Below are 25,584 nucleotides of genomic sequence, written 5' to 3'. Positions count from 1 at the left end.
TAGTCATTTTTGTTTGACTACTTTGTTTGATACTTAATGTTTTCATTTAATATATATATTTCAATCAAACTTTAACCGGAATGTGGCCAAATTCACGGTGATTCATTAATGGGTTTACAAAAATTGATTATTAGTCAAAATTTGAACACGTACTATACGATCAAATATGCCTTAATGAACCCTAACTACCCTCTACTATAGCATGTTTAGGACCTTGCACATGTATTGGCTCCTCTCCCCTAGTTTAGTTTGTTTTCACATTTTTCAAATTTATGTATGACTTCCCTTTAGAATAGAAGAACAAACCCTCGGCACTAAAATTCTTGTGTTTTCCTCAAACAAAAGTAAGATTAAAATTCCAATGTATCATAACTAGGTTAACTATTTTTCCCTTATTTGTAAAAGCAATCTGTAACACGATATGATGCATTGCTGCAAGCTGATATATTGATTTGAAGATGAAGACTGCAGCTAGTGAAGACAAAAGGCGGCCAGCATATACGAAGTAAATGGCTTCCTTCTTCCAACTGCAAGTGTAAGCGATGGGTAGGGACATATGGAGATATCGTAGAGGTTTAGGGGCCTCCTTCAAAATTCTTTCTTGCCATGACAGGGTACGTTTTGTACTGCTTTCTCTAGCTGTATATATGTTTTTCTTTTATTCGCTGTTTGATTTTGAGAAACTTGTGGTTTGTATTGGACACACACGCAGTTTACTCAGACCCGCGCATTTGGTACGGCACAAGTGGAAGAAAGAGTTCATGTTGAACAAGAAAGAGTTCATGTTGAACAAGGCAAGGCAACTCACTCTGTAATGCTTTGGCTTTGGATTTTTCGGACTGACTTTAGAAACTATGTTGATTGCCTTTACGATTTCCAATCTGCATTGCATTGGTCCTGTTGCTAAACATGGCGAATTTCTTTACCTTGCTCTGTTTTGATCTCAGGACTCACATCGTCTAAATTTAAGTTTTCGAAGATCTCCATTTAAAAAGTTTTTCCCAATAAGAAATTCCCTTCCACCATTAGCTTTTTGATTGCTGGAGTTGTACAAGATTGTCTTCTTAGCTAAGCCACAGTCGAAAATTCAGACTCACATCTATTCCTTGTAGAGAAATTAGATAACAAGACACCATAAGTTTGTCCTTCAACGTTATTTTAGGTCGCTTAATGTCATGGTTGATGAAAGTGTAACGTGAGTGCTTGAGTGCAATAGTCTATAACTGACATAAAGAAAATACTAACAATATGCAATATTAAACAGAAGCACCAAAGAACTGATTGAGAATTCCTTTTAAGACTCATATTACAATACATTCATAAATAGAATAAAGTGACAACATAACAAATGGGTGGCATAGCCACTTATAAATGTCTGATAGATGATGATGTGTGTAGTGAGAGCCTACATATTGATGTACGTAATATGTACGTTCCAATGTGTTGGTGTGAATGAGGTTGTATCCTAATTAGTTAATAGTTAGAACCTATTCACATGTTAAGTTTACTTAGGCTAGCTTGCATTTAAGCTAGTTTTCTCAAAGTTGCTTTATGTAAATTATCATTTAATATTGTTCATAGGATCATGTTAGTTATCCTAGGTGGCATTCTAGAAGATATGAGTTATAGCTCATTATTTAATATTTATTTTAGGCCTTAATCATAATGCATCATGCGTTTAACATTTGTAATTAAGTAGTTGTAATCCTACCTCATCATCTTGCCTGTATAAGCAAGGCACATTTGTACATTGTATCATATCAATTTCATCTCCATTATTTCACTGTTCATTCAAGCTCATGTTCAAACATTCTTGTGTGGTTGGAATCTTTCTTGGTTGATCATGAAGCTGTACTCTGTGGATGAAGAACATACAAAGGGCTTAATGAGAGAAATTTATAACCATTCCAACATCCCCCTTTCATCACTACTTAAAAAGCTTGGAGGAGGATAACTTCGACACAGAGATTCGGTACTTGCTAGGACTCGCCGGGACTTGGCAAGTCTCGAGCTGGGTGACCTTGGGTTAGTCCTAGGTGCTTAGGCTCGGGCTTGTCTGAGTTTTGGGTGAGACTCGCATAGACTCGGGATTCACGAACTCGGCTTAGACTTGATAAGTCCCAATGCCCAGACTCGGCCGACAGACAACAAGCAAAAGACAATAAAAGAACATAAAATAAAGTGTTCAAGTTGTTTTTTTTTGACTTATATTGCCTCTACAACCCTAAAAGTGAGCTCATTTCATCGTATTGGCAAAATAGGAGGAGAAGAGTGAGTTGTGAGGAAAAACTAAAGTTTATTGTAGGGCAACCAACAAGGAGGAAGACCAAAAATTCGTCAGCAAATCGCATTGGGGCAACATAATACTCACATTTGGTGCATCAGGAGCTCCATACAAATGGTTGAAAAGAGTTTACATTTCATTTCAAGTTTGTTCTAAGAGGTAAGATTAATTTTTTTTTGGTTTTTTGGTGTTTTCTAAGGAAAAATTATGTGATTGTTTTTTTTTAAACATTTCTATTCATTTCCTTTCAAAGAAAGAGCAAATCTTACAATTTTTTGTGAAGAAAGTTACAAACCCTACATTTTGTTTTGAAACAAACCTTCATTATTTTTTGGAACAAAATGTACAATTTTTTTGCATTAGTTTATAACTGACAATGCACAAATGTTTTTTTTTGTAATTATGTCTTATTGCAGCAGCCTTGACCTTTTGAAAATCATATTTTTCACAATGTCCACTCCTAGAACAACTCTAGGCAGAAAGAATCCAGCTTGGAAAGATGTTGAAATTTTTCCTAGGCAAAAACAAGGAGAGGCCAAATGTAAATATTGCAAAACAATTTTTCATGGAGTCATAAATAAATTGAAATGCCATCTTGCCCACATATGCGACCATGATGCTGACTCGTGCATCAAAGCACTAGTAAGTTACTAGGGCATGGATAGGGCGAAGGAGGCCATTAGATCCGTCTATGCAGGAGATGAGAGTAAGTATTGTCCCCCTTGGGAGATCATTGATAGGAGATGGCACCTCCAACTTCTCAAGCCACCCCATGTAGCCGCTTATTACCTCAATTTGACATTCCATTTCCGTGCTAATTTCAAAGCCGATAAGGAGGTTCTTAATGGGCTCTACTCAATGATAGAGTGGATGTCACCTGGTGATACCGACACTATAATCCACGAGATACAAGCCTTTTCTAATGCACAAGGGAAGGTCTTCTCTTTCAAATTTGCAAAGATAGTCAGACAAAATTGCAGCCAGGTGAAAAAATGTTTTAAGGGCATAATTTAATTTTATAACTTAAAAGTCTTAAAGTTGGAAATGAGACTGATTTTTTATTTCATTTTCTCATTTCAGATTGATGATGGCAAATGTTTAGTCCTAAAACTCCAAATCTTCAAAGGATAGCTATTTGCATTTTGAGCCAACCATGTAGTGCTTACGATTGTGAGCGCAATTGGAGTTTGAATGATCTAGTCTTTGTTCATTACAACCTCCATCTTAGATAGAGATAGGTTTTGGACCATGACTCCTTCCCAATCACACTAGAGGAGGTCGAACCAGAATCAGAGTGGATCACTAAGGCTATGGATCTTGTCTTTAGTGACAAGGACCTTGATTGGGTCGACTAGGCAGATAGAGAGGTAGAGGCTGTAGCCATGGTAGAGGAGGATAGAGCACAAGCAGACACAAGCATAGCTGATGTTGGTGAGGGTGGCATGGAGACATGTGCAGAGACTATGGCGGCTGAATCATCTAGGACCTACCTTAGACACCTTCGTAGGAGGGATGCAGGCTCCTTTGTGCCATAGACTTGTAGTTATTGTTTTACTTTTGATATTTGTGTGGAACATTTGATGTCACGGATTTCATATTGCATTAGTTTTGTATACATTTGACAATATTTATATATCTAAGTTTGCTATTTCCTTCAGCTACAATTTGTATTTATACTTATATGATCGATCTATACTTGTGTATGTGATCAATTTAGCTTCTATTTGATGATGTTATTGTGTCTCTAAGGTTTACTTAATAAAGGGTTCATGAAACAAGTTTTAAATCCTTAAAAATCTATAAATTTCTTGGGTTTTTCACTTTGTTGAGTCTTGCCCAGTCTGCGTTGAGTTTTTTTGCCGAGTTCAAGTCCAGAGTCGAGTCACCCACACCAAGTCCGAGTCCCATTTCTATGCTTTGACATTGCCTACAATTTTTTCCCCAAAGTCAAGGGAATCAGTCTTTATCCCTCGTATTGATAGCTTCTTAAAGCCCAAGCAAGTCCTGCAAGCCAATGAACTTCATCTTGAACAAGCACCTCTTGAAGATATTGGCAAGTCAACTCACTCTCCTCAAATCTCACTATGGAGATGAGGATGAAAATCAGTGTGAAGCATAAATGGCACAACGACAAAACCCTAGGAAACACACTAGATCCGAATCTTGAACAAGAGAGTATGTAAGATACAAGCAAGAACGAATGAATAAACAGACAATTATACCTTCATGCAAACATCATGTTTACCTCCATTGCTCTTCCCAATTTTCTTGAAGTATTGTAATATTGCTCTTAGAACTCGATGTAGCACTACTTTGATAGCGTGATTGCATGAAGTCTCAAAGATTATGGCTGTGATGAATGATAAATAAAGATTGCTTTTATAGATTTTTAAAATTGAGCAATGGTGGAGATCTAATGAGAAAGATTGAAGATCAAGGGATGAGATTTGATGAGAAGAATAGATTGGGCTATTATTAGAAAATAACTAATTGCATGATGGAGATAGATAGAACTGATTGATTAGTTAAACTTGAAGTGAGTGGGAGTTGAGAGGTGGAAGTGAAAATTAAATTAGTATTAAATAATTAAAAATTATTTAATTGAGTGCATGACAGGAGAAAATAAATAAAATTAATAAAATAAAGATTTTATTTATTTTTAGAAGAGATATGTTTAAAAAAGTGAATAATAAAATAAATAAAATAAAATAAAATAAATAAAATGAAATAATTATAGAAGACTTAGGTAATTATTTTATATAATTTTAGGAAAGTAGAAGAAAAAGAAATAATTAAACAATTAAAATTATTTAATTAATGAGAAGTTAAGGTAATTATTTTATATAGTTTTAGGAAAGTAGAAGAAAAAGAATTAATTAAACAATTAAAATTATTTAATTAATGAGAAGTTAAGAAAAGAATTAAATAATTAAATAATTCAATAATTAAAGATTATTCAATTATTTGTGGAAAAAGAAATTAATTAAATAATTAAAATCATTTAATTAATGTTTGAGGAAAATTGGAATAGTTAAGTTTTTAAATTTTTTTTTTGACGTTAGAGGGAAAATTGATTTAGAAGAATAAAGTTAGTTATTTAATTATTTTAAAAGAAAAATTAGTAAAATGTCACTACTGGGTGTCTGGACAATTTTCAGTGCCTAGACTCACTAAACACCACTATAATTTTTTTTTTGAAATTCTACCAAATGAGTCAACAACATAACATGAATAATGCAAATAAAGATCTTGCTGTTGTAAAGTTTTGTTTAGTTTTTGATAAGAGACAATAGCAGAAACTTGCAACAATGATTTCAACAGTCCATAAGGTGTTGATATTCATTTCACATTACTGATTACTGACATAGCATCTAGATAATAACAGAGATGTATAAAATATCAAATTCAACTCCACAAGCATGAGAAGTCACCAAACACTGATCTAAAATTAAATACCTCGCCAAAGAGAAGTACCAAGAACCGGAAATGGATCTGAAAGTTATTGTTTGACTGCCAATAAATTTTCTGAGCAGGTCTGGTTGGTGTTGCAGCTTTGGAAAGGCATCAGCTGACCTTATAGCCACCCAATAACACTCCTGTGTAGTGATACCTGCCTCCTGTAATGTCAAAACAGCTTAGATTAGAAATCAATTGTGAGCACTGAGGGTCTGATTGGCCCAGTTCAGTGATTCTGCAGGTTTGAAATACGACTCTGAGCACTGACAAGGCTGCTAATGGTTTGCGACAGTCCTTAAAGAGCAAGTATAATCCTTGATTTCAGTCATGCATAGACCACCTTCCCAAGACATGAGTGAGCACCAAGCCAATACAACAAACCTATAATAGCTTAACACTGATAATGAAGAGGAGTACTGGTCTGCTGTTCACCCAACTATAGATTTTCTGTTCACAAATATGGGCAATAACAGCATGGGACTCCTAAAATCCACTTTTAAACAGTGCGAGACAGACACCAAGTATGGCTAACGGTAACAACACTTTCCAGATCTTCACAAACAGCCCTCCATTGGCACCAATGGACAGATTTCTGATCTGTAACTAATTTCTCAGTTAACATCCAAACTGTTAACTAACACTAGGACAAGGTGACAAGCCAAAGGCATCATCGAACCACCCAAACTCTGTCTGCTTGTCACTTCAATGACTGAAATAGTTAGAGGTCAGCTGGGTGACACTTTCATACTAAAACAAGACCCCAAAATGAAAGTGCTTGGGCTTGCAAATCACACGCCATGCTCATCAACCTGCTTTGTACAGCCTAACATGTCTGTACAGCCCTTTTTTTTATATTGCATATAAGGGGATAAGACTATTACAAAAAAACAGTTACAGATTCACCTGTATATCTCAATCTGGACAGCAGGTCCAGCCATCACCAGTTTAACAGTTTTACCTAAAATATAAACAGAGATATAGAAGTTTATACATATAGTACGACAGTATTTATGCCAAAAATGGAACAACCATCCATGAGGTACAAAAGGGTGCATCCATCCATGTCACTTATCCTTGAAGGATTTGATCTTGCGGAGCTTCCATCCATGCGGTCCAACCCCTGGGGCCCTCCATCCAAACAGCTTGTTTTCCGTCAAGGAGCTCTGTAAGAATCTGGATCTGGTCTCTGATAGGGTCTCTCGCTCTGGCTACCTCTGCTTGCAGGGTCTCCAAAGCCAGGTCCACTTCTTTCTTCCCTTTGAGTGTCTTTTTCCATTTATACCCGTTCTCCATCTCATGAAGGAACATCCTTGCATTTCCATCCTTTATGAATCTGAAGAATTTGTTCTTTTCCACATTCATTGTTACTGCTACCTGCAAGAGAATTCGATGAAGGGTGAGTCCACGAAAAGACTCAGTAAGGGCCCTACTTGAGCCCTGAAATTTATCTTCATTTCTTAATTTCCAAATGTGCCATAAAATCTCAGATGTAAGAACATACCAGAAAAGGTTAGTGTCTTTTTTTAGATCTTTAATGTATCCAATTATAACATCTAAAACAGTAAATTGAACAGGAAATTGAATACCAAATAATAACCAGATTTCTTTAGCAATGCTACACTCAAAAAAAATATGTCTAATTGATTCAGGAACCCTGCAAATGTTACAGATGTCATTGCTGTTATGATCTTTTCTGATTGGTAACCTGTTTAAAATCAGCAGCCATTTAAAACATTTTTCCTTAGGAGCGACAGGTTTACTCCAGAGCCTATTGAACACCTTCTGCCACTGTTTAACTGTAAAATCTGCAAACCACAGCTTGTTAGCATGGGAAATTATTGATTCATCATAAGTTAGTGTCTTATAAATAACACTAGTTTTAACATTACACACTGGGATGGTATTATTCCACAAAAGGTCCTTACAGCAGTTTGCATCATTATTACATTTTTTGGGCAAAAGCTTCTCACAAGCTTTCTGTAACAAAGTATATGTGCGCTTATGGGAACTCAACAGGTTAAATTTAGCTCTAAGGGTGTCCCAATCCAGCAGCGTATCATTCTCAATGATATCTTTAAAGCAACAGATGCCTTTTGCCGCCCATGCTTTGGCAGAGCACCCCTGAGTAAGGGCCAAGGGTTTGGATGAGTGTAGGAGGTTCCACCAAATGGATCTAGACCCGTAAATAAACTCATTGTTGCTGACTCTATAATTGCTGATAAAGGGCTTCACACTACTCCAGGCCTTCCAGATAGATTTGAAGACGTTGGACCCCTGAACTGAGACCTCGAAGTCTCCAGCCACAAGGTCACAGAAAGGGAGGGATTTCCAAGTTTTGGCCTTCTTTGGCACGGCTTTCAGAATATTATTCCTAACCAGCACTTTCCACGGTTCATTCCCATCTATAGCCTGTAAAATCCACTTTGCTGCAAGAGCAATTCCTTGGAGTCTCAAGTCCTTAAGTCCTAGGCCTCCCAGTCTCTTATCCTTATGGCACCACTCCCATTTAACATAGTGCATTTTCTTTTTACCTTTTCCAATCAGACCACAGGAAGTTCCTGATGGTTTTCTGTATTTCTAGGATCTGGTAATTAGAGAACATCCATACTGAAGAGTAATAAATATTGTAGGAAGAAAGAATTTTCTAACAAACCTGCATTCTCCCGGCAAGTGAAAGATATTTATTATCCCATCTGTTGAGCTTATTTTCTATTTTGGTTCTAACCCATTGCCACATATCTTTAAGAGAAGGGGATATTGCAAATGGAATTCCTAAGTATCTGACTATCTTGTTAGGTCCTCCCCATTGGATCCCAAACTGCTGCAACCAGCCCGGAGGCTGCTCCTCCCATCCAAGCATGATAGATTTGCTTTGTGAGATTTTAGCTTCTGAAATCTCCCCTAGAAACTTGATTTTTCCTTCTAAAGCATTCAAGTTGTGCTTACTGATATCTAGAAAGAGTGCTGTGTCATCAGCAAATTGTGCATTGATCAACTCTTCTCCATTTGGAAGTTGGATCTCTTGAACTTTAGGAGAGATAGTAGAGTCTCTAAGAATGTAGAATAGGGCATCGGCTGCAATAACGAAGAGAGCAGGGGCTAAGGGGCATCCCTGTCTAATGGACTTGCCTAGAGAGATACTTTGAGTCAAGGATTCGTTAACTTCAACCTGAGCTGAAGCGTCTTTGAGCAAGACCATAATCCATTTGCAGAATTCTGTTGGGAAACCAAAAGCTTCTAACATAGTCAGGATAAAGCCCCATTCTACCCTGTCATATGCTTTTTCGAAATCTAGGAGGAACATGGCTGCGTTTTGTTTCAAGGTCCTCACCCATTCCATGGCCTCCCAACCGGTAAGTAAATTTTCCAGTATATATCTTCCTTTGATGAAGCTTGTTTGTGTAGAACAGATGAATTTGGGGAGAATGTTTTCCAGTTTGATCGCTAGAGCTTTGGCCAAAATTTTGTAGGACACATTAAGAAGTGTTATCGGTCTCCAGTTTTTGATCAGGGATTTGTCCCCATCTTTGGGAAGTAATTTGATAATCCCACTATTAATTCTTTCTCCTAGAGAGCCAGTGTTAAAAGCTTCAATGTAGAGTTCATGTAGGTCATGACTCACCCAATCCTCATTGGCTTTGTAGAATTCTATCGTCAGCCCATCCGGGCCTGGAGCTTTGTCATTATTCAGGGTCTTGATGGCATTCTTTACCTCTTGTAGAGTGATAGGTCCTCTTAATGTCTGAGCATCTGCCTTTGAGATTTTAGGAGGAATAATCTTTCTGCACTTTTCTCTTGCTTCCCGGGAGGTAGCAGATTCTTTAGATGCGAAGAGACTTTTATAGAAATGGAAGAATGCCTCTTTGATATCCTCCAATTCTTTAACTTCTCTGTTTTCTACCCAAATCCTACCAATCTGCTCTCTACACTGTTTTTGTTTTAGCATATTAAAGAAAAATTTGGATCCTTTGTCTCCAACTTGCATCCAATGTGCTTGAGCCCTGATTATGGCCCCTCTGGTCTTAGCCTGTTGATGTTTTCTGAGTCTATCCCTGGCCAAGGCTACTTCATGGGTAAGTTCAATACTGCTTGGGTTGTCTTGAATCTTAGCTTCACACAAGTGGAAATTTTCAGCTAGAGTTTTTTCTTTCCATCTAAAATCCCTTGCTTTCTTTTGTCCTATGGTTTGGAGCAGCACTTGCCAGCTATCCACATTCTGGTTCCATCTTTCCACACAGGAGTTCGATAATCTATTCCTTCTGTTAAACATTCTGACAATCTTGATCGCACTCAACACATTTGTATCTAAGAGAAGGCTGGAATTCAGAAGGAATTTATCCTTTGGGGTCCCTTGCTTCTCTGGGTAGTCCTTGAGTCTAACTTGACATATGATAGGATGGTGGTCTGAAAGAGTGGTCGGAAGAACTGATACAGGGCTGCCATTATCGCCTAGGTTGAAGGTGAAACGGTCCTTATTAGCATAGAACCTATCCAACCTACAAAAGATCCCGTGTTTCCCACTCTGGAAATTGCACCATGTGTACCAAATATCAGAGACATCTTTCTTTTTGCAGAACAGAGGGTCAAACAGTCTCTTCCGGGTCTTCAATCTTTCCCAGTGAATTTTCTCCATCCCTTTCCATTCCAATGGTATACCTCCATACTTGTCCTCCTGATTTTCAATCATGTTAAAATCACCTCCCACCAACCAGGGGATGTCTGGCAATGTGACGATCCAGTCCCATAGTGCAGTTCTATCCCTGTAATCGTTAGGGGCATAAATGGAGCAAATTCCAAATCTGGATCCATTATCATCTAGGGATACCCATACTGCTCTATTACAAGGTGAGCATCCTTGGCTTACAATACACTCTTTCCATCTGGGGTTGATAAGAATCCCAACACCTCTACCTCTATCATGGTTTGAGGAGATTTTAATAGAATCTTTCCATATGAATTCTAGGGTGACTTCCAGGGTAAATTTTACAGCCTTGAGTTCTTGAAGCATAATAAAGTCTGCATTCTAATGTTGGTTAACAAACCTTCTAATCATTTGCTTCCTATTTGGAGATTCCAAACCCCTGATATTCCAAGAGATGCACTTCATATAGGTTCAGATTATTGATTTATTCTTTGGATGCTTTAAACTTGTTAAAGCATCTCGGGAGGTCTTTCTTCTCCTCATTATTCTTTTTGTTAATGGTGCCCTTGTTTTTGGATCCCAGAGGCCTACCCCTTCTTCTTCTAGGGATTGCCTCGGGATTTTCAGTATCCGAAGTCCAATCTCCTTCTTCTCCTAGACATTCCTCTCCCTGGTCTTCTTCATCTAGCTCGGACTCTTTCCTAGCGATCCCTTGATTGGGGGGCTCCGGGGTCTCAGCACAGGATGCCAAAGCCATCAAACTATCTGAACGGTCTAGAGTAGCACCAACACTAGATATTGGATTGGATCTACCAGCCTTAGGGTCAGCAACAATGACCTCAATAACACAGGACTCTTCAAGTTCTACAAACTTCTTAGGGGGGATGACAGAACTCGAGTCAGGAGTGAGTTCAGTTTGAGAGGGGAGTTCAGCTTGGTAGTGAAAGGAGGATCCTTTGTTAGAGTCTCCTCAAATGAGACATCCATGTCTGCTGAGCTTCTGTGAGAAGTAGCATTCACTAACCCAACCTGTCTCCCTCCCAAGCTCAACACACTGCTCACTTCGACTCTATCTTTAGGGTTAAGAGCACCAAGATTACCACCATTAGGGACTAGGTTAGAGAATTTCATCTTCGGGGGGACCTCAAGACCATCATCCTCCATAGGATATGTTAACATGCAGTCCAGATTAGTCTTATTAGTTAAATTACCAGGACCATTTGCCCTAATTTTTTCCAATGCTAGTTGCTGAGCATTTTTCCTCCTTCTCTTCTTCGGGTTTTTCCCTACACTCTGAAATTCCTCCTACGGATTTTCATTCATTTGTTTAAGAGCAATTGAGATTGCAGAATGGGGGGTGGGGGGAACACTAGATCTCTCAGAGTCGAGACTTTTCCCCCCCTCCAAGGTTTTAGAATTTTCCCCTTTTAACAAGTTCTTGATTTTATTGCTAGTGCCATTAAGTTTATCCATGTTCGGGATCATTTCATTAACAGGTGGTGGGTTATCGGATTGACTGCGAGGTCTATCCGAGCCCTTAGATTTATTAATAATTGGGCAATTCCTGCGGATATGCCCTTCTTTCCTGCAGAGAAAGCACGTGTTCACCCCACCGAGGATTTCAATAGGGCAAACCACAATTCCAGTTTCAAGATTAATATTAATCGTTTTGGGGAAGTCACGCCCAGGATTAAGTGATAACAAAACCCTAGCATCTAAATGAGGTATACAGGAGGATGAGTTGTCCATCCGAATAGTTTTGCCTATCGGTTCCAGAATTTGGGGTAAGAATTTCCATAATAGCGGAGGCACTTCTCGAATTAAAACCCATCTAGGGCACGAGAGTGCAAGAATTTCTTCATTAACCGCCTCCGGTGTCCATTCTAGGGCACGGAATGTGCATTTCCCGACAGACCAGTATTGTTTACTAAGCACTTCTTTCTGCATTTTATGATCTTTAAAAAAAATAACAAACAATCCTTTTTGAATGAGTCTACAGAACGAAACCAAATACCCTAATTTAGTATTCCACCCATTCCTAATCCAATCATCAATGAATTTACGAGCAGGGCATTTATCCAAATCCACAGTGGCAAAGAAAATTGTAGTGTCCCTAAGTCTATCCTTTTCCAAATTGATTTCTTTACACATTAATTCATTAGGAGATATGGAGATAGACTCCTGGGTCAAGTGAGGGTCCTTACCTTCTCCACAGGGGCTACCATTAGGGTTCGTGACAAACCTTGCACCTTCGACGACAGCGGGAGAAGATGAAGTGACCGCATCTTTGAAGGATTTCGTTTTAGATGGGGTATCGGTGTTGGTTTTTGCAGCGCCTCCGGAAGAGTCATCCATTGCTTGGCATTAAACGCCCGCACAAGGGAAGGCAGAGAGAGCCGACGGCGAAGAAGAACTGGTTCACTTTTCATCTGTACAGCCCTTTGAAAATTTGTAACAACTAAAAACCCACTTGGAAAAATGTCATAAATGGATCCCCCAGCAAGCGGGAAGCAATAGGTTCAGTCTCCAGTAATATCTAACCCCTTTTCGACCTTCTTCCAGCACCAAACATGAGTATGGCTAGCTAGGGCCATGCTTGGAACACAACTTGTACGACCCAGCAAGGAGTCTCTGATAACACTCTCAAACACACCACAAAAATCTCATTAGAAATACCTAAATCGTTTTCAAAACTCAGCAATCAAAAGACCTTGAAAATCTTCATCTTTTTCTAAAAACCTAAACTGCTATAACAGTAAAAACAATGGTGACTCTTGTGGCCATCTCTCAGATCTGAAACCAGTAAAGGGTTTTTGTCCTCAATTAAATCTTGGAAGAACTCTCCGGTTCAATACAACATCCTATTATATGTACTGTTTTGCATAATGGAAATGAGAGCCCAAGACCTTCTTTTATAGAGTTGGAGGGAAAATAATCCAATTTGAAATTTAAAATAATTCATTTTTCCTCATTGTCTTTTTTGACCCACCTTCCCTAGGTGTCAATTTGAGGGGACATAAAGTCACTTTATAAGGATAACACTAAAGTGAAATATTATAAAATTAACATTAGAACTTTAGTGTATCATTTAAATATTCTTGTCCAAGTTGTAGATACCATCACCAAGCCCCCCAAAACAAAAACTGATCACACCAGGGAGTAACTGAAGCAGAGAGAAGATGTCAGGTGGCAAAATGGGAACTTACTATAAGTAGACGTGCTCTCTAATAAGTGTGGAGAATAGCCAAAGAGGCCAAAAATGCTTCAAAAGCATCAATGCAATCCAAATCACCAACTAAGATCAATGCCATCATCAGATGCCAAGAAAAACCTAATCCTAGCTCTCCAATATCTTTGGAGCTCTCCCTAGCACACTTAGAGGCTTATGGGAAAACCCAAAAATTGGACAAAGGCTCATGGAACAATATTGCGTAAAACTGGGGATATTATAGTTCTCCCTCCTCAGAATTGCTTGCCCTCAAGCAATTGCTAGTGTCAATCAACCAATCAATCTTGAATCACCAATGAAATCCTTGGATTGCAAATCAGTATAGGAGGTCTGCAGCTCCTTCTGCTTGGAACCGTCTACAATTGGGCACTTTTAAATGAAACCTTCTGAAGTCTTCTTGTAAAAAGAGCAACCAAACTCTGTAAGATCTCAATCAACTCATTATGAAATTGCTCTCTAGTATCAATAATCCATAGCACCATTGGGAAAATTTTGAGAAAGTTAATGTTAAATTCCTCATTTTTACATCCTGCACTCTATCGTAATGTTGCAACTTTAAAGTGATCCTCTGTCCAAACCACTGCTAGTCGAAAACATGAGATACCAACTTTTTAGTGCTTGAACACCCATCCGACACTGAATTTTGTTAGCTGAATAAGTCATTTCTTTCAGTTGAAACCATTAACTAATCCTGTCAAGAGGCTGAATGGACTGAAAAATGTGTGAGCTTGCAGCTGTTCAAGTCTGAAATCAGCAACTTACATTGTGATTTTCCAAAATTCATCACCTATAATGAAGAACAATTGCTGCAACACCGAAAATTTTCAACCAAAATGAAATTTCTTATCATTCCTTTGGTTGAAGACACTTGTCCAAGTGTCACCAACTTAGTATTCCAAATTTTGCTTAGAATCTCCCTCCAATTCCACTTGTAGGAACACAAATGGACCCATAAGATGGCCGTATGAATGGATCACAGCAGCAATAAATTTGCATGTTTGAGTTATAACCTCCCATCGTACACTTCTCCCACCATCATTTGTTTCCAGCAACCCCCAACAACCCATGTTGGTTATCCTGGGTATGGAAACTCACCCCCAAAGTAGCTCCACCATGTTGAGGTTGTGCTACATTGATCAACATTTGAAGTTCATCCAAGGGGCATTTGGTGACGTTTGAAGTCTCAACACTAAGGCTTTCCACTCCATCAACCTCAAGGTCACAATGGTACTCGTCTCCTTGTGGTGAATCCACAAGGTCAAGCATTGTGCCACAATGATCCCCCATAGGAAGCAAACCATCATGAGAGAAATGTTTTTTTCCCACACTAGCAAAATGCATCTTAAAAAGAGGCTTAAGAAATACTAGCTCTACATCCATATCAAAAAGGGAATTATCAAAAGTTTGGAAAGTAATTTCACCTTCTTGCATGGACCCTGCTTCTTGCTCATGATCAGATATTCAGCACATCATCTTGCATATGGCACAATGGAACCCTTCTTTGGACATTCCCCTTAGTACAATTTTCCTCCCATCCTCCTAAAATTTCAGCTCCATGGGATTATTTCAAAGTGATCTTACCAAGTGGACGAAACCACTGCATACCAAATATAACATCGATGTCTCTTGTATTCACAACATAGAAATCATTATTGACTTTGTAGTGGTTCAATATGAGCCTCAATTATGAAATCTTCCTCATGCAAGACATAGTGTGACCATTTGCAATCATGACTCTAAAGCCTCCAAACTTCTTTGTTTTCAGCTCTCTTTGTGCTACAATGTCTTCATCAATGAAATTATGCTTAGCAGCACTTGTGTCAATAAGAGCGACAATTTGCTGCCCTTCCCACATCCCTCTAACTCTGAAAAATCATTCCTTTGTAGTCTTGAGAGTCTAGCAAGGGCACTTCCACTCTTCTTCTCTTCTTCAGACTAATGCAATGATTCTTCCTCATCCTCACTCTTCTCTGTTTCAGTTTGCTGGTCTGAATTTTCTGATTCAGAACTATCACTTGAATATGCTTCCAATTGACGATTTTCCCCTGTTTCCCATGGTTCTTTGCATGTAAAACAGAGATATTGCTTCCTTAGCTCCTTTCTGAAGTCTTCTTCTACCATCTTTGAAGAGGGTTCTTTGTGCTGAGTGTTTTCCTTTTTTATCATGCTTCTTATCTTTATCATGCTGGAAGGTTTTGAATGAGAATTTGTTCTCTGGGGCAGCTAGCACTATACTCCGAGCCTTCCTCATAGCCCCCTGCAAACTTGGTGGAACAAATGCCTTAACCCATCCTCTGACTGGCTTCATCAGTCCTTCACTAAAAAGTACCACAGCCTCCTCTTTGTAATGTCAGGGACCATAACAGATAGTCTCTCAAACTCTGAAGTGTAGACATCTATAGTACTCTGTTGCCTCAACTGTGCTAGCTCTTTGAAATGTAATTTTGGGTCCTTGTCAAATCTCTCGATGAGTTTGTTTGTGAACTCATCATAGGTTGTAATCAAGACATGATAACACCACTCATGGGGTGTCCTGTCTAAATGAAGCATAACTAACCTAATTGCCTCATTCTTTGTAATGGGTTTGAGTGACAAATAATTGTCTAACTTCTGTACCTATGGTCTGGTTGTACACTTGTCACTCCCATCATAATGAGGCAATGCCACTTTACCCAGTGCATGCTGGAAGTCTCTGAATTGATGAACCTTTGTTCTCAACTCTACTGCCTCCTCTCTTCTTCCTCTGATTCAGGGATTCATTTAGAGATTAATGGTTCTGAATCTCATTAGGTAATGTTGCATACTCTGCATAACTAGCCCTCAACTCATCAACCAAAGGAAGCTGTACCTCTGGAGCAACCTATATCTCCTCCATACATGTGAAAGTGGGCTGAAGTGGTCTAGGAACAGACCGAACAGACCCTAATGCTACTGCAGCAGTATGTCTTTTAGTATTGTTTTGCTGGCTAGATGAACATGTTTCACCATTTTGCACCTTAGTAACTTGAGGTATACCTTGGTTCATCTTAGCAAACATCTGTGACATCATATTGAACATGATATCAAATTTTCTCTCCACTTTACTAACTGAACTATCTCATCCCTTACCTCTGTCTTCCTTGACTCTAGGTGGTCTATGGGTTGTGGATTCTGAATAATTGCCACTGTTACTAATCAACCCTTCCTGTAATATTTGATCTGTTGCAAAAGGATTTTCAAATGGAGTGTATGGTTTTGACTTCTTCTGTTCATGGGTGTAATATTTCAATTCCCTTTTACTCACAGGAACGACTGCAGCTGCACAATAGGATTAAGAAGCATAGGCTAGTAGGAAAATGGCTCCGGTACCACTGTAGCATCACTCTTATAATTTTTTTTTTGAAATTCTGCCAAATGAGTCAACAACATGATATGAACAATACAAATAAAGTTCATGCTATTGTAAAGTTTTGATTTGATTTTTTCATTGTGCCAATCACTACTGTTCAAGTTTTTTGACAATAAGAGGCAATAGTAGAAATGTGCAACAATGATTTCAACAGTCTACAAGGTGTTGATATTCATTTTACATTACTGACATAGCATCCAGATAATAACAGAGATGCATAAAATATCAAATTCAACTCCACAAGCATGAAAAGTCACCAAACACCGATCTACAGCTAAATACCTCGCCAAAGAGAAGTACTAAGTGCTGGAAATGGGTCTGAAAGTTGCCGTTTGTCTATCAATTAATTTTCTGAGCAGGTCTGGCAGGTGTTGCAGCAGTGGAAAGCAATCAGCTGACCTGATAGCCACCCGATAACACTCCTATGTAAAGGTACCTGCGTCCCGTAGTGTCAAAACAGCTCAGATTTGAAGTCAATTGTGAGCACTGAGGGTCTGATTGGCCCACTTCAATGCTGCTGCAGATTTGAAATACAGTTCTGAGTACTGACAGGGCTGCTAATGGTCTGTGACAGTCCTCAAAAAGAAAGCATAATCCTTGATTTCAGTCACCACTCATGCATAGACCACCTTCCCTAGACATGAGTGAGCACCGAGCCAATACAATGAATCTCTACCATCTTAAACAATGATAATGAAGAGGATTACTGATCTGTTGTTTACCCATCTGCAGGTCTGTTGTTCACAAACACGAGCAATGGTAGCCATTGGACTCCACATTTAAACAGTGTGAGACACTTACCAAGTATGGCTAACAGCAACAACAGTTTCCAGCTTTCCTCAAGCAGCCCTCCAATGGCACTAATGGACAGATTTCTGATCTGTAACTAATTTCTCAGTTAACATCCAAAGTGTAACTAACACCAGAATAGGGGCAACCAGCCAAACGCATCATTCAACCACCCAAACTCTGTCTGCATGTCACTTTAATGACAGAAATAGTTAGAGGTAGGCTGCGCGGCACATCTCATACTGAAAGAAGACCCCAAAATTAAAGCACTTAGGCCTGCAAATCACTTGCCATACTCATCAACCTGCTATGTACAGCTTGACATGTCTATACGACCTTTGAAAATTTGTACCAACAAAAACCTGCTTGGAAATATCATAAATGGATCACCTAGTAAGCAGGGAGCAATGAGCCCGTCTCCAATAATTTCTAACTCCTTTTTGACCTTCTTCCACCACCAAACATGAGGTATGGCCAGCTAGGGCCACGCCTGGAACAGTTGTACACCAGCACGACGCTCTTAAACACACCACAAAAATCTTAGCAGGCCAAATTGTCTTCAAAACCCAGCAATCAAAAGACCTTGAAAATATTCATCTTTTTCTGAAAGCCTGAATTGCAAAAATAGTGAAAACAATGGTGACTTCTATGTAGAATCATGCCAACCAGCTAGGACCATCTCTTAGATCCAAAATGAGTAAATAAATGAGGGTTTTCTTCATCAATTGATCCTTGGAAGAACTCTTGGGTTCAACTTGACAACATCCTGTTATGTGTACTTTTCTACATAATGAAAATGAGAGCCCAAGACCTCCTTTTATAGAGTTGAATGAAAATAATCCAATTTGAAATTTAAAATTATTCATTTTCTCCCAAATGTCCTTTTTTACAATTTAAAATTAACTTATGTCCAAATCCTCCTTTCCTAAGTGTCCACTTGAAGGGACATAAAATTACTCTATAAAATAATAAAAATAATTCTAAAGTGAAATATTATAACATTAACGTTAGAACTTTAGTGCATCATTTTAAATATTCTCGTCCAAGTTGCAGAAACTACCAGCAATGCCCTGAAAACGAAAACTAATCACACAAAAGAGTAAGTGAAGCCAAGGGAAGATGTCCGGTGCCAAAACAAGAATTTATTGTAAATAGACGTGCTCTCCAGAAAGTGTGGAGAACAGTCCAAGAGGCAAAAAATGCTTTGAAAAGCGTCACTACAATCCAAATAACCAATTGAGCTCAGTGCCATCATCAAATGCCAAGAAAATGTGAACCCTAGTTGTCCAAGATCTTTGGAGTTCTCCCCATCACATCTAGGATTCTAGAGGCCTATGGGAAAACCCAAAAACTGATCAAATGCTCACAGAACAACATTGTGTAAAAATGAGGATATTACACTCACCTACACAAGTTCTTAGACATAGTGTCAAAATAATTGCGTGTGAACATCATGAAAATCGTTTGTTATCTCTCCACTAGATTTTGAGCAATAGCTAGTAAATCTTGTAGTAATCCAAGCTTTATCATTATTTTGCCTCTATGTTACTTGTATAGGTACAGCTACAGTTGCACTACATTTTTTGGGGCTCGTTACATATAAAAAAAATATGAAAATCATACATATGTAATCTTAAAATTAGAGATTGAGTTTAGATAACCACACAACATGCATAGAATAAACAAAACAACCATAGAATACTACATAAGAGTCGAGATGAAATTGCTAAACTCAATTGTCACAATAGATATTCATTGTTCAATACTAAATTAATAAAATCAAAATTAATTGTCATATTGCTGTTCATAAAGAGCATCAACAACATCATTGACTATTAATTACATGAAATATCCATAATCTATGATATAGTAGCTTGCTGTTTTTGGATTTGACTATTTAAACATTTTTTCGTTGACATTAGATGGTGGGGGTACACTATAAGAACCACAAGGAATGCTATTGGCACCGACACTAAAACTACTATAGCTATTTTTCTTATCTAAGAATGAAGATTGTGGGGCAATGGTGGCATTGAAATTAGATTCCTTTGGCTCAACGTTCGATAAAGTTGTTGCCTCTTCCTTGTAGTCAGTTTGTTTCGGTGAAAGAAGGCATAAGATGGAACACACATAAACTAGCTCCTTTGCCTTTTTTGATGCCAATTAGTTGTACTTTATTGAGTAAATGATGGGTTCTATTGCACTTCCACTCAAATGAATACAAATAGGCAACCTATTGAGGCAAAGTTGGACAGTTAGAGTTATAAACTTACAAATCAAACTTCAAACTTAAAGGAAAAATATTTTAAAAATTGAAAAGAAGTTCAATACTTTTCACGACATGCGAGAATGAGCATCCTTCTTATACTTGTCCTTAAGTGCAAGGAGACGTTGACTATTGGAGGCTACAAAATCAACAAACCCACTCAATGTCCTTGTTGGAATGTCAATGTTGCATATTTTGAATTTATCCCACACACATAACATAATGGTGTATTAGTACATTGCGTGAACATTTGAAGTGTGAATTTATTCCATGTTGTTGTACCTCGTAAAGTCAGTAGCTATTGACATGTTTTTAAGGAGGTTGTTGTACAATGTAATTCATGTTGGTCATTTTTTCAATTGAGCAATGAATTGAAGGTGCCTAATGTACCCATTTTTAAACTATATTTCTATTGTGCATCCTATCCTTCAACAATGCAGGTCCTGAGCCTTTGTTTGAAAAATTAATTGAATAGATAATCAAATGATTTTATTCAGGAATATGCAACGTATATAAAGAGAATTACAAGACGGTGTTCTAAAAAGAACAAACCGTTTAACTGAAGCTTCAACCTGAAGCTAAAAAGCTAACTACGCCTTCTAATAAAAGAAGCAATAGTTAAACTTAAAAAACTAAATGAACTAAAAACTAAATGACGAACTAAATGACCATTAATTGAACAACTAAATGTAGTTGATTAAATACAATGAAATATTCTAATACCCTCCCTTAATGGTCATTATATCAACTACCCTTCAAAAGACAATCTACAGGTCTTTTGGTCTTAAATGAAAAGAAGGTTGCCCCTTCTCTTCAGAACACTGCTGCTGCGGAGACCCTTTCAGGATCTACAGAATGTTAATGACCAAGAGTAGCCAGAATCCATTGTGATGTTCCCATCCAAATCATAATACAAAGCAAGATTTCGTTGGTGCAATTAAGAGATGATATTTAAGGCCAACTACGTGGACAATTAGCTTTGAAGAGATGATGATCAATATCAGACATGGGAAAATAAAGAAGACAACCAATTCATATGTCTTCTTAGATTTCATTGATCAGAAGTCAAACAGTTAAGTAATCATCCTCGTACCTGATTATGCAGAAACACCATATTATCCTCACGGTGGAAAAATTATCAGTAGATCGATGTTTAAACTATCCATCACTGCCATAATATAACAGAAAGAACATCAATTTCCTCATAGGATCTGATTGTATATATTATCAAGCAACACCTCACTGGGCAAGGAAGATTCAGTTCGAGTATATGATCAAAACTATATTGATCAAGGCATGACAAACACAATCAGTGACTAACCATTTCACTGGTTAGTTAGTCAAACAAACAATTATATTAATCTGACAATGCCGATTACATATGATCATAAGGTGCATTTATTATAGCATGAGTGCGATTAGAAATTAATTATTTAAGAAGAGGCACGATTAAGCAGGGATATGACCATTTACAAACTAAGGGAAGCATCCCATTGATCTTGCAAGCAATATAATGAGAATCAATCCCACTCTTGAAGGATGATCAGATTGTTTTTATCTCTTTTATACATATCCTATTTGGATCGCTCAGTTGAGCAATTGGTCTTGTGTCAAATTGGTTGCATATATATATCAAGTTCGAAATCATGAAGAACACCTTGCATATATATATCAAGTTCGAAATCATGAAGAACACCAGCGTTGCAGGTTCATAAAGGCAAATCAGAAACAGCATCATATCACTATAAGTGATATCATATATCTTTGCACATTCAACCTTATAAATCAGGAGCAGCAAGACACACCATAGCTATAAGCGATTGGGAAGATAATTCATAATAAAGATCATCCTTGCATAATTGTTATCAGCTATAACAGAAACAGCAAAGATAATCTTAATATTGTTGTATTGCACTAAGTGCAGATATAGTGATCAAAATCATCTCTGTTAGCAGAATATTGTTTTCATAGATCATATCATTTGTATGGCATAAGAACAACCTTATGATAGTAGTATCATAGACTATTATTCTTACTTCACTCCTTATCATTTTAAGGGTTATTTGAGACTTTTGTAATTGAATTTTGAGTTAATTGTCCCAAATTCTTATCAGCTAACATAAGGGGACATTACAAGTGGTATCAAGCATCTTTCCTGCCATCCTGTGAAATATAGTAAATGCAAACCTATCAAAGAAGGGGAAACAACATGAGTGAACAATTTAGCAATGAGATAAGGGCCTTCATACAGTAAACTGCCAAAACCACCCAAGCCCTCATAGAACAAAATGAGAAAACCAACCAACTCCTCCTCCAAACCATGCAAAACATAAGTAATAATTGAAGAGCACATAGGCAATACTAAGAGGGGGGGAGGGGGGAGGGGTGTGGTGAAATTTAGCTTTTTTAAAAACTAAAACCATATTAAACACAAAAAGAAACATAAAGAAAATAATCTGCAGAACAAAGACACCATATATCTCATGGAAAACCCTTTCGGGTAGGAAACCACGACATCAAATAGCTTTCATTAATAGGAAATGGGCACCAACCCAGATTATATAAGTGAGCTACAATTCACTGAGAGAATTCACTTTCATGAGCACCAACTCTGAATTGATAAGGCACCAACCTCAATGAGAGCTCCAACTCACAAACACAAAGAATTAATTATACTTTCCAGATTACACACAACACTTAGAAAAGATAAACAACACCCCTTGAATGTATCTCAGACTATATAATATCACTGTCCAACAATGCTCTTAAATTACAATCTCCACCCATCAAGTTTTGTTTTGTTTTGTTTTTTTCAATTAATTTCTTTAGTATATATACTTCAAGGAGATGAATATTGCTTCGGCATAACGAGAACCTCACACTGTAACTCATAGAGGTATGTATTTCAAATCTAGCATTGAATCACTTTTTTGAAAAACCACTGTGTGTTATTTAACAGGCTTCAAAACAGCACACACCCACCAAATGATTAACCACCTTGTTGTGCGTTAAGCACACCTCGCCCCTTTGCTTCACAGGGGACCCTCATTTTGTTTCTATCTGCCCCGAGAGAAGAGAGAAGCAGATCCCGCATTAAGCTAAGTCAACACACGGGGTATCCAAAAGCTTCAGAAGTTTAAAATCCGCTCAATCTCGAGTTTTAGTGCAATGTCGTCCACAGACCTCCAAAATTGCACAAAAGGCTCAACTTGCCAAAAATGAGACAAGTAGCACTCACAAATCGGCCCAAACAGCCAAAATGCAAGGTAAAACTCGAAATGGTCTTCTTTAAGGCTGAAAACTGTAAAACTCCAAAATCACGCAAAAGTGAAGGCAAGGGGCCGAAATAGCTAACCATCCAAATTGCGCAAAAGTTTTCTTGTTTGGCCTGAAAAGTCATAGAGGTGAAAATTGTGCGATTTCGCCTCGTAGGCCGAAAACTTCAAAGAGTTTAAATCGCTCAAATTGGGTAAATAAGCCGAAAACTCCAAACCTCAAGAAATCGTCCAAAACACTTCATTTGCCCGAAAATCGTTAGAAGTCTAAACTCGCGCAGTAGGAGGAAAATACCCAAAAGTAAAAAATCGTGCAGGGGAGAAAATGGGCGTTTAAAACTAAGGAGCCAAAATCGTGCGATTATAGTTAAATGGCCGAAAGTTTGGTAAGACATATTCGCACAAAACCGGCTAAATGAGACGAAAATGGAAGAAGAGTTGTTCAAGACTTCCAAATCGCGCCCAATATCCTTTTTTTAGCTGAAAAACAGCCTTCAGCCCGAAAATCACTAAAGTTCACGATATCAACTCATAAGCCGAAGATAAACGAGAATGTCAATCTCACAAATTCGTGAACTTGGCCGAAATCTTCTAAACGAAAAAGCGCACAATATCATCCAACTTGCCCGAGAATGTCAATCTCACAAAATCGTGAACTGAGCCGAAAAAGAGAAATTTTGCCAAATGATTCCAAATACCGAAGATAACTAACGGTCAAAATCATGCCATAGAATCAATTTAGCCGAAAAGATATGAATAGTGTAAAATTGCGCATCTTCCCTATTTGACCCGAAATTCACCAAAGGTAAAATCGCACCAAATTGTCAAAGGGCCCGAATTTGAGAAAGTAGGTGTAGGAAGGAATCGCGCAATTCATCCTCAACAGCCCGAAGTTTGCAAAAGGTTACGAATAAAGATCAAAAAGGCCGAAAAAGCTTAAATTCGCACATGAGGACCAAATAGTCAGAAATTGCTATGAAAGATCATTTTAATTTAAACCAAAATCGCCCATTCCTATCCCAAAGGCCTAAACTTTCCTGCGGTGAAATTAGGCGTCTAAAAACACAAAAAGATAATCATGCAATTCGGCTTGGTAGCTCGAGATTGGTAATCAAGAGAATACGAAGCCAAAATCTCACATTTTAGGTGAAGCGTCCAAAATTGGATATGCTTGAACTTAACATCTCCTAGTTCACCTCTTGGGCCTAAATTTCGTCTAAGTTGGAGAGCAAATTAGGACTAAGGATCAGAATTCATGTTTGAGGAGAGACATTTGAAAGATACATCTCACAAAGAGCTTCTCAAGCCCGAACTCCACAGGACAAGGTCCAACGTCGTTTAAAATTTAGCATTTGTCAAGTTAATTTATTTAATTTTTCAAATTGATTGTTCGCAGATCGGCGACATCGGGAGGAGCTAAAGTGACGACTTAACGCAAGATCAAAGCCAGGCGTTGGTAGATGGAGAAGAAGATGCAGAGTGCGAGATCAAAACCAAGCATTGGGAAGCGTGCTGCCATACCACAAAGTTGAAGTCCACCACTGATACCAAAGACCAAAAACATTTAGAATGCTGCAAGTATGCATTCTCAGAAATGCATAGCTGAAAGATATTCCAGAAATTCAGTTTTTGAAAACCGAAGTTGTTTATTGTAAAAGAACTGCCTATGGGTCCCGTCTAATGAATTCAAAGTGAGGGGACATAGGTCAGCTATTTTCAACTACCCGATAGACCCAAATTGAATCCAAACAGTGATAGGTAGTTGAGATAGTGGTTGGGAGGATAATTGAGAATTGAGTGGGCATGGGTTAAAGCTGTCAGCTTCTGGAAGGCAAATTGCAACCCTTGGATGTAGTCAATCCTGCCCTTCGATTCAAATTTGTAAAATCTATAAAAGGCAGAGGCCTTTCTTTTGTAAAGGGTTAGATTTTTAGGTAGTTAGACTGTTAGATTTCAGTTTTCAGATTAGGAGTAGAGTAGAACTACTGCAGAAATTGTTGTAATGGCAACTGAAGCAAATATATGAACATTGAAATATGGTGTTTATTGTCTTTGCTTTCTTATGTTTGCATGGTTTCTTTCAGCTAGTTAGAATTAGAGTGCAAAGATTTTAATGGTGAAGTGTGGAAGGGTATTTGATACATTTTTGGTTCATACCATTGATGGTCTACTGATTGTAGGTCACATGCATGGTTAGTCTGAACCTTACTGTGCTTAGTTCAACTGCAGGTGTTCGTCTTAGGCTGCACCAGAAT

The 25,584-nt window shown here is 38.0% G+C and overlaps 1 protein-coding gene across 3 annotated transcripts in view; it reads left to right on the top strand.

The window, feature by feature from the left end:
- The first annotated feature begins 247 nt into the window (after window positions 1-247).
- Window positions 248-25,584, top strand: part of LOC131033443 (uncharacterized) — a 239,473-nt gene continuing 214,136 nt past the window's right edge. For 2 of the 3 annotated variants that reach the window (XM_057964986.2, XM_057966345.2), the window contains exons 1-2: window positions 368-614; window positions 713-794. In XM_057964986.2, coding sequence (XP_057820969.1) covers window positions 543-614; window positions 713-794 — 154 coding nt within the window. In that variant the 5' untranslated portion in view covers window positions 368-542. Of the gene's footprint in view, window positions 345-367; window positions 615-712; window positions 795-25,584 lie in introns of those variants that run through there. The other variant, XM_057965648.2, reaches the window with a different exon arrangement.

This window comes from Cryptomeria japonica, chromosome 3 (genome assembly GCF_030272615.1).
Source record: "Cryptomeria japonica chromosome 3, Sugi_1.0, whole genome shotgun sequence".
Taxonomy (NCBI): domain Eukaryota; kingdom Viridiplantae; phylum Streptophyta; class Pinopsida; order Cupressales; family Cupressaceae; genus Cryptomeria; species Cryptomeria japonica.
The sequence above is the reverse complement of the archived record's forward strand: the minus strand, read 5'-3'. Positions and strand labels throughout refer to the sequence as shown.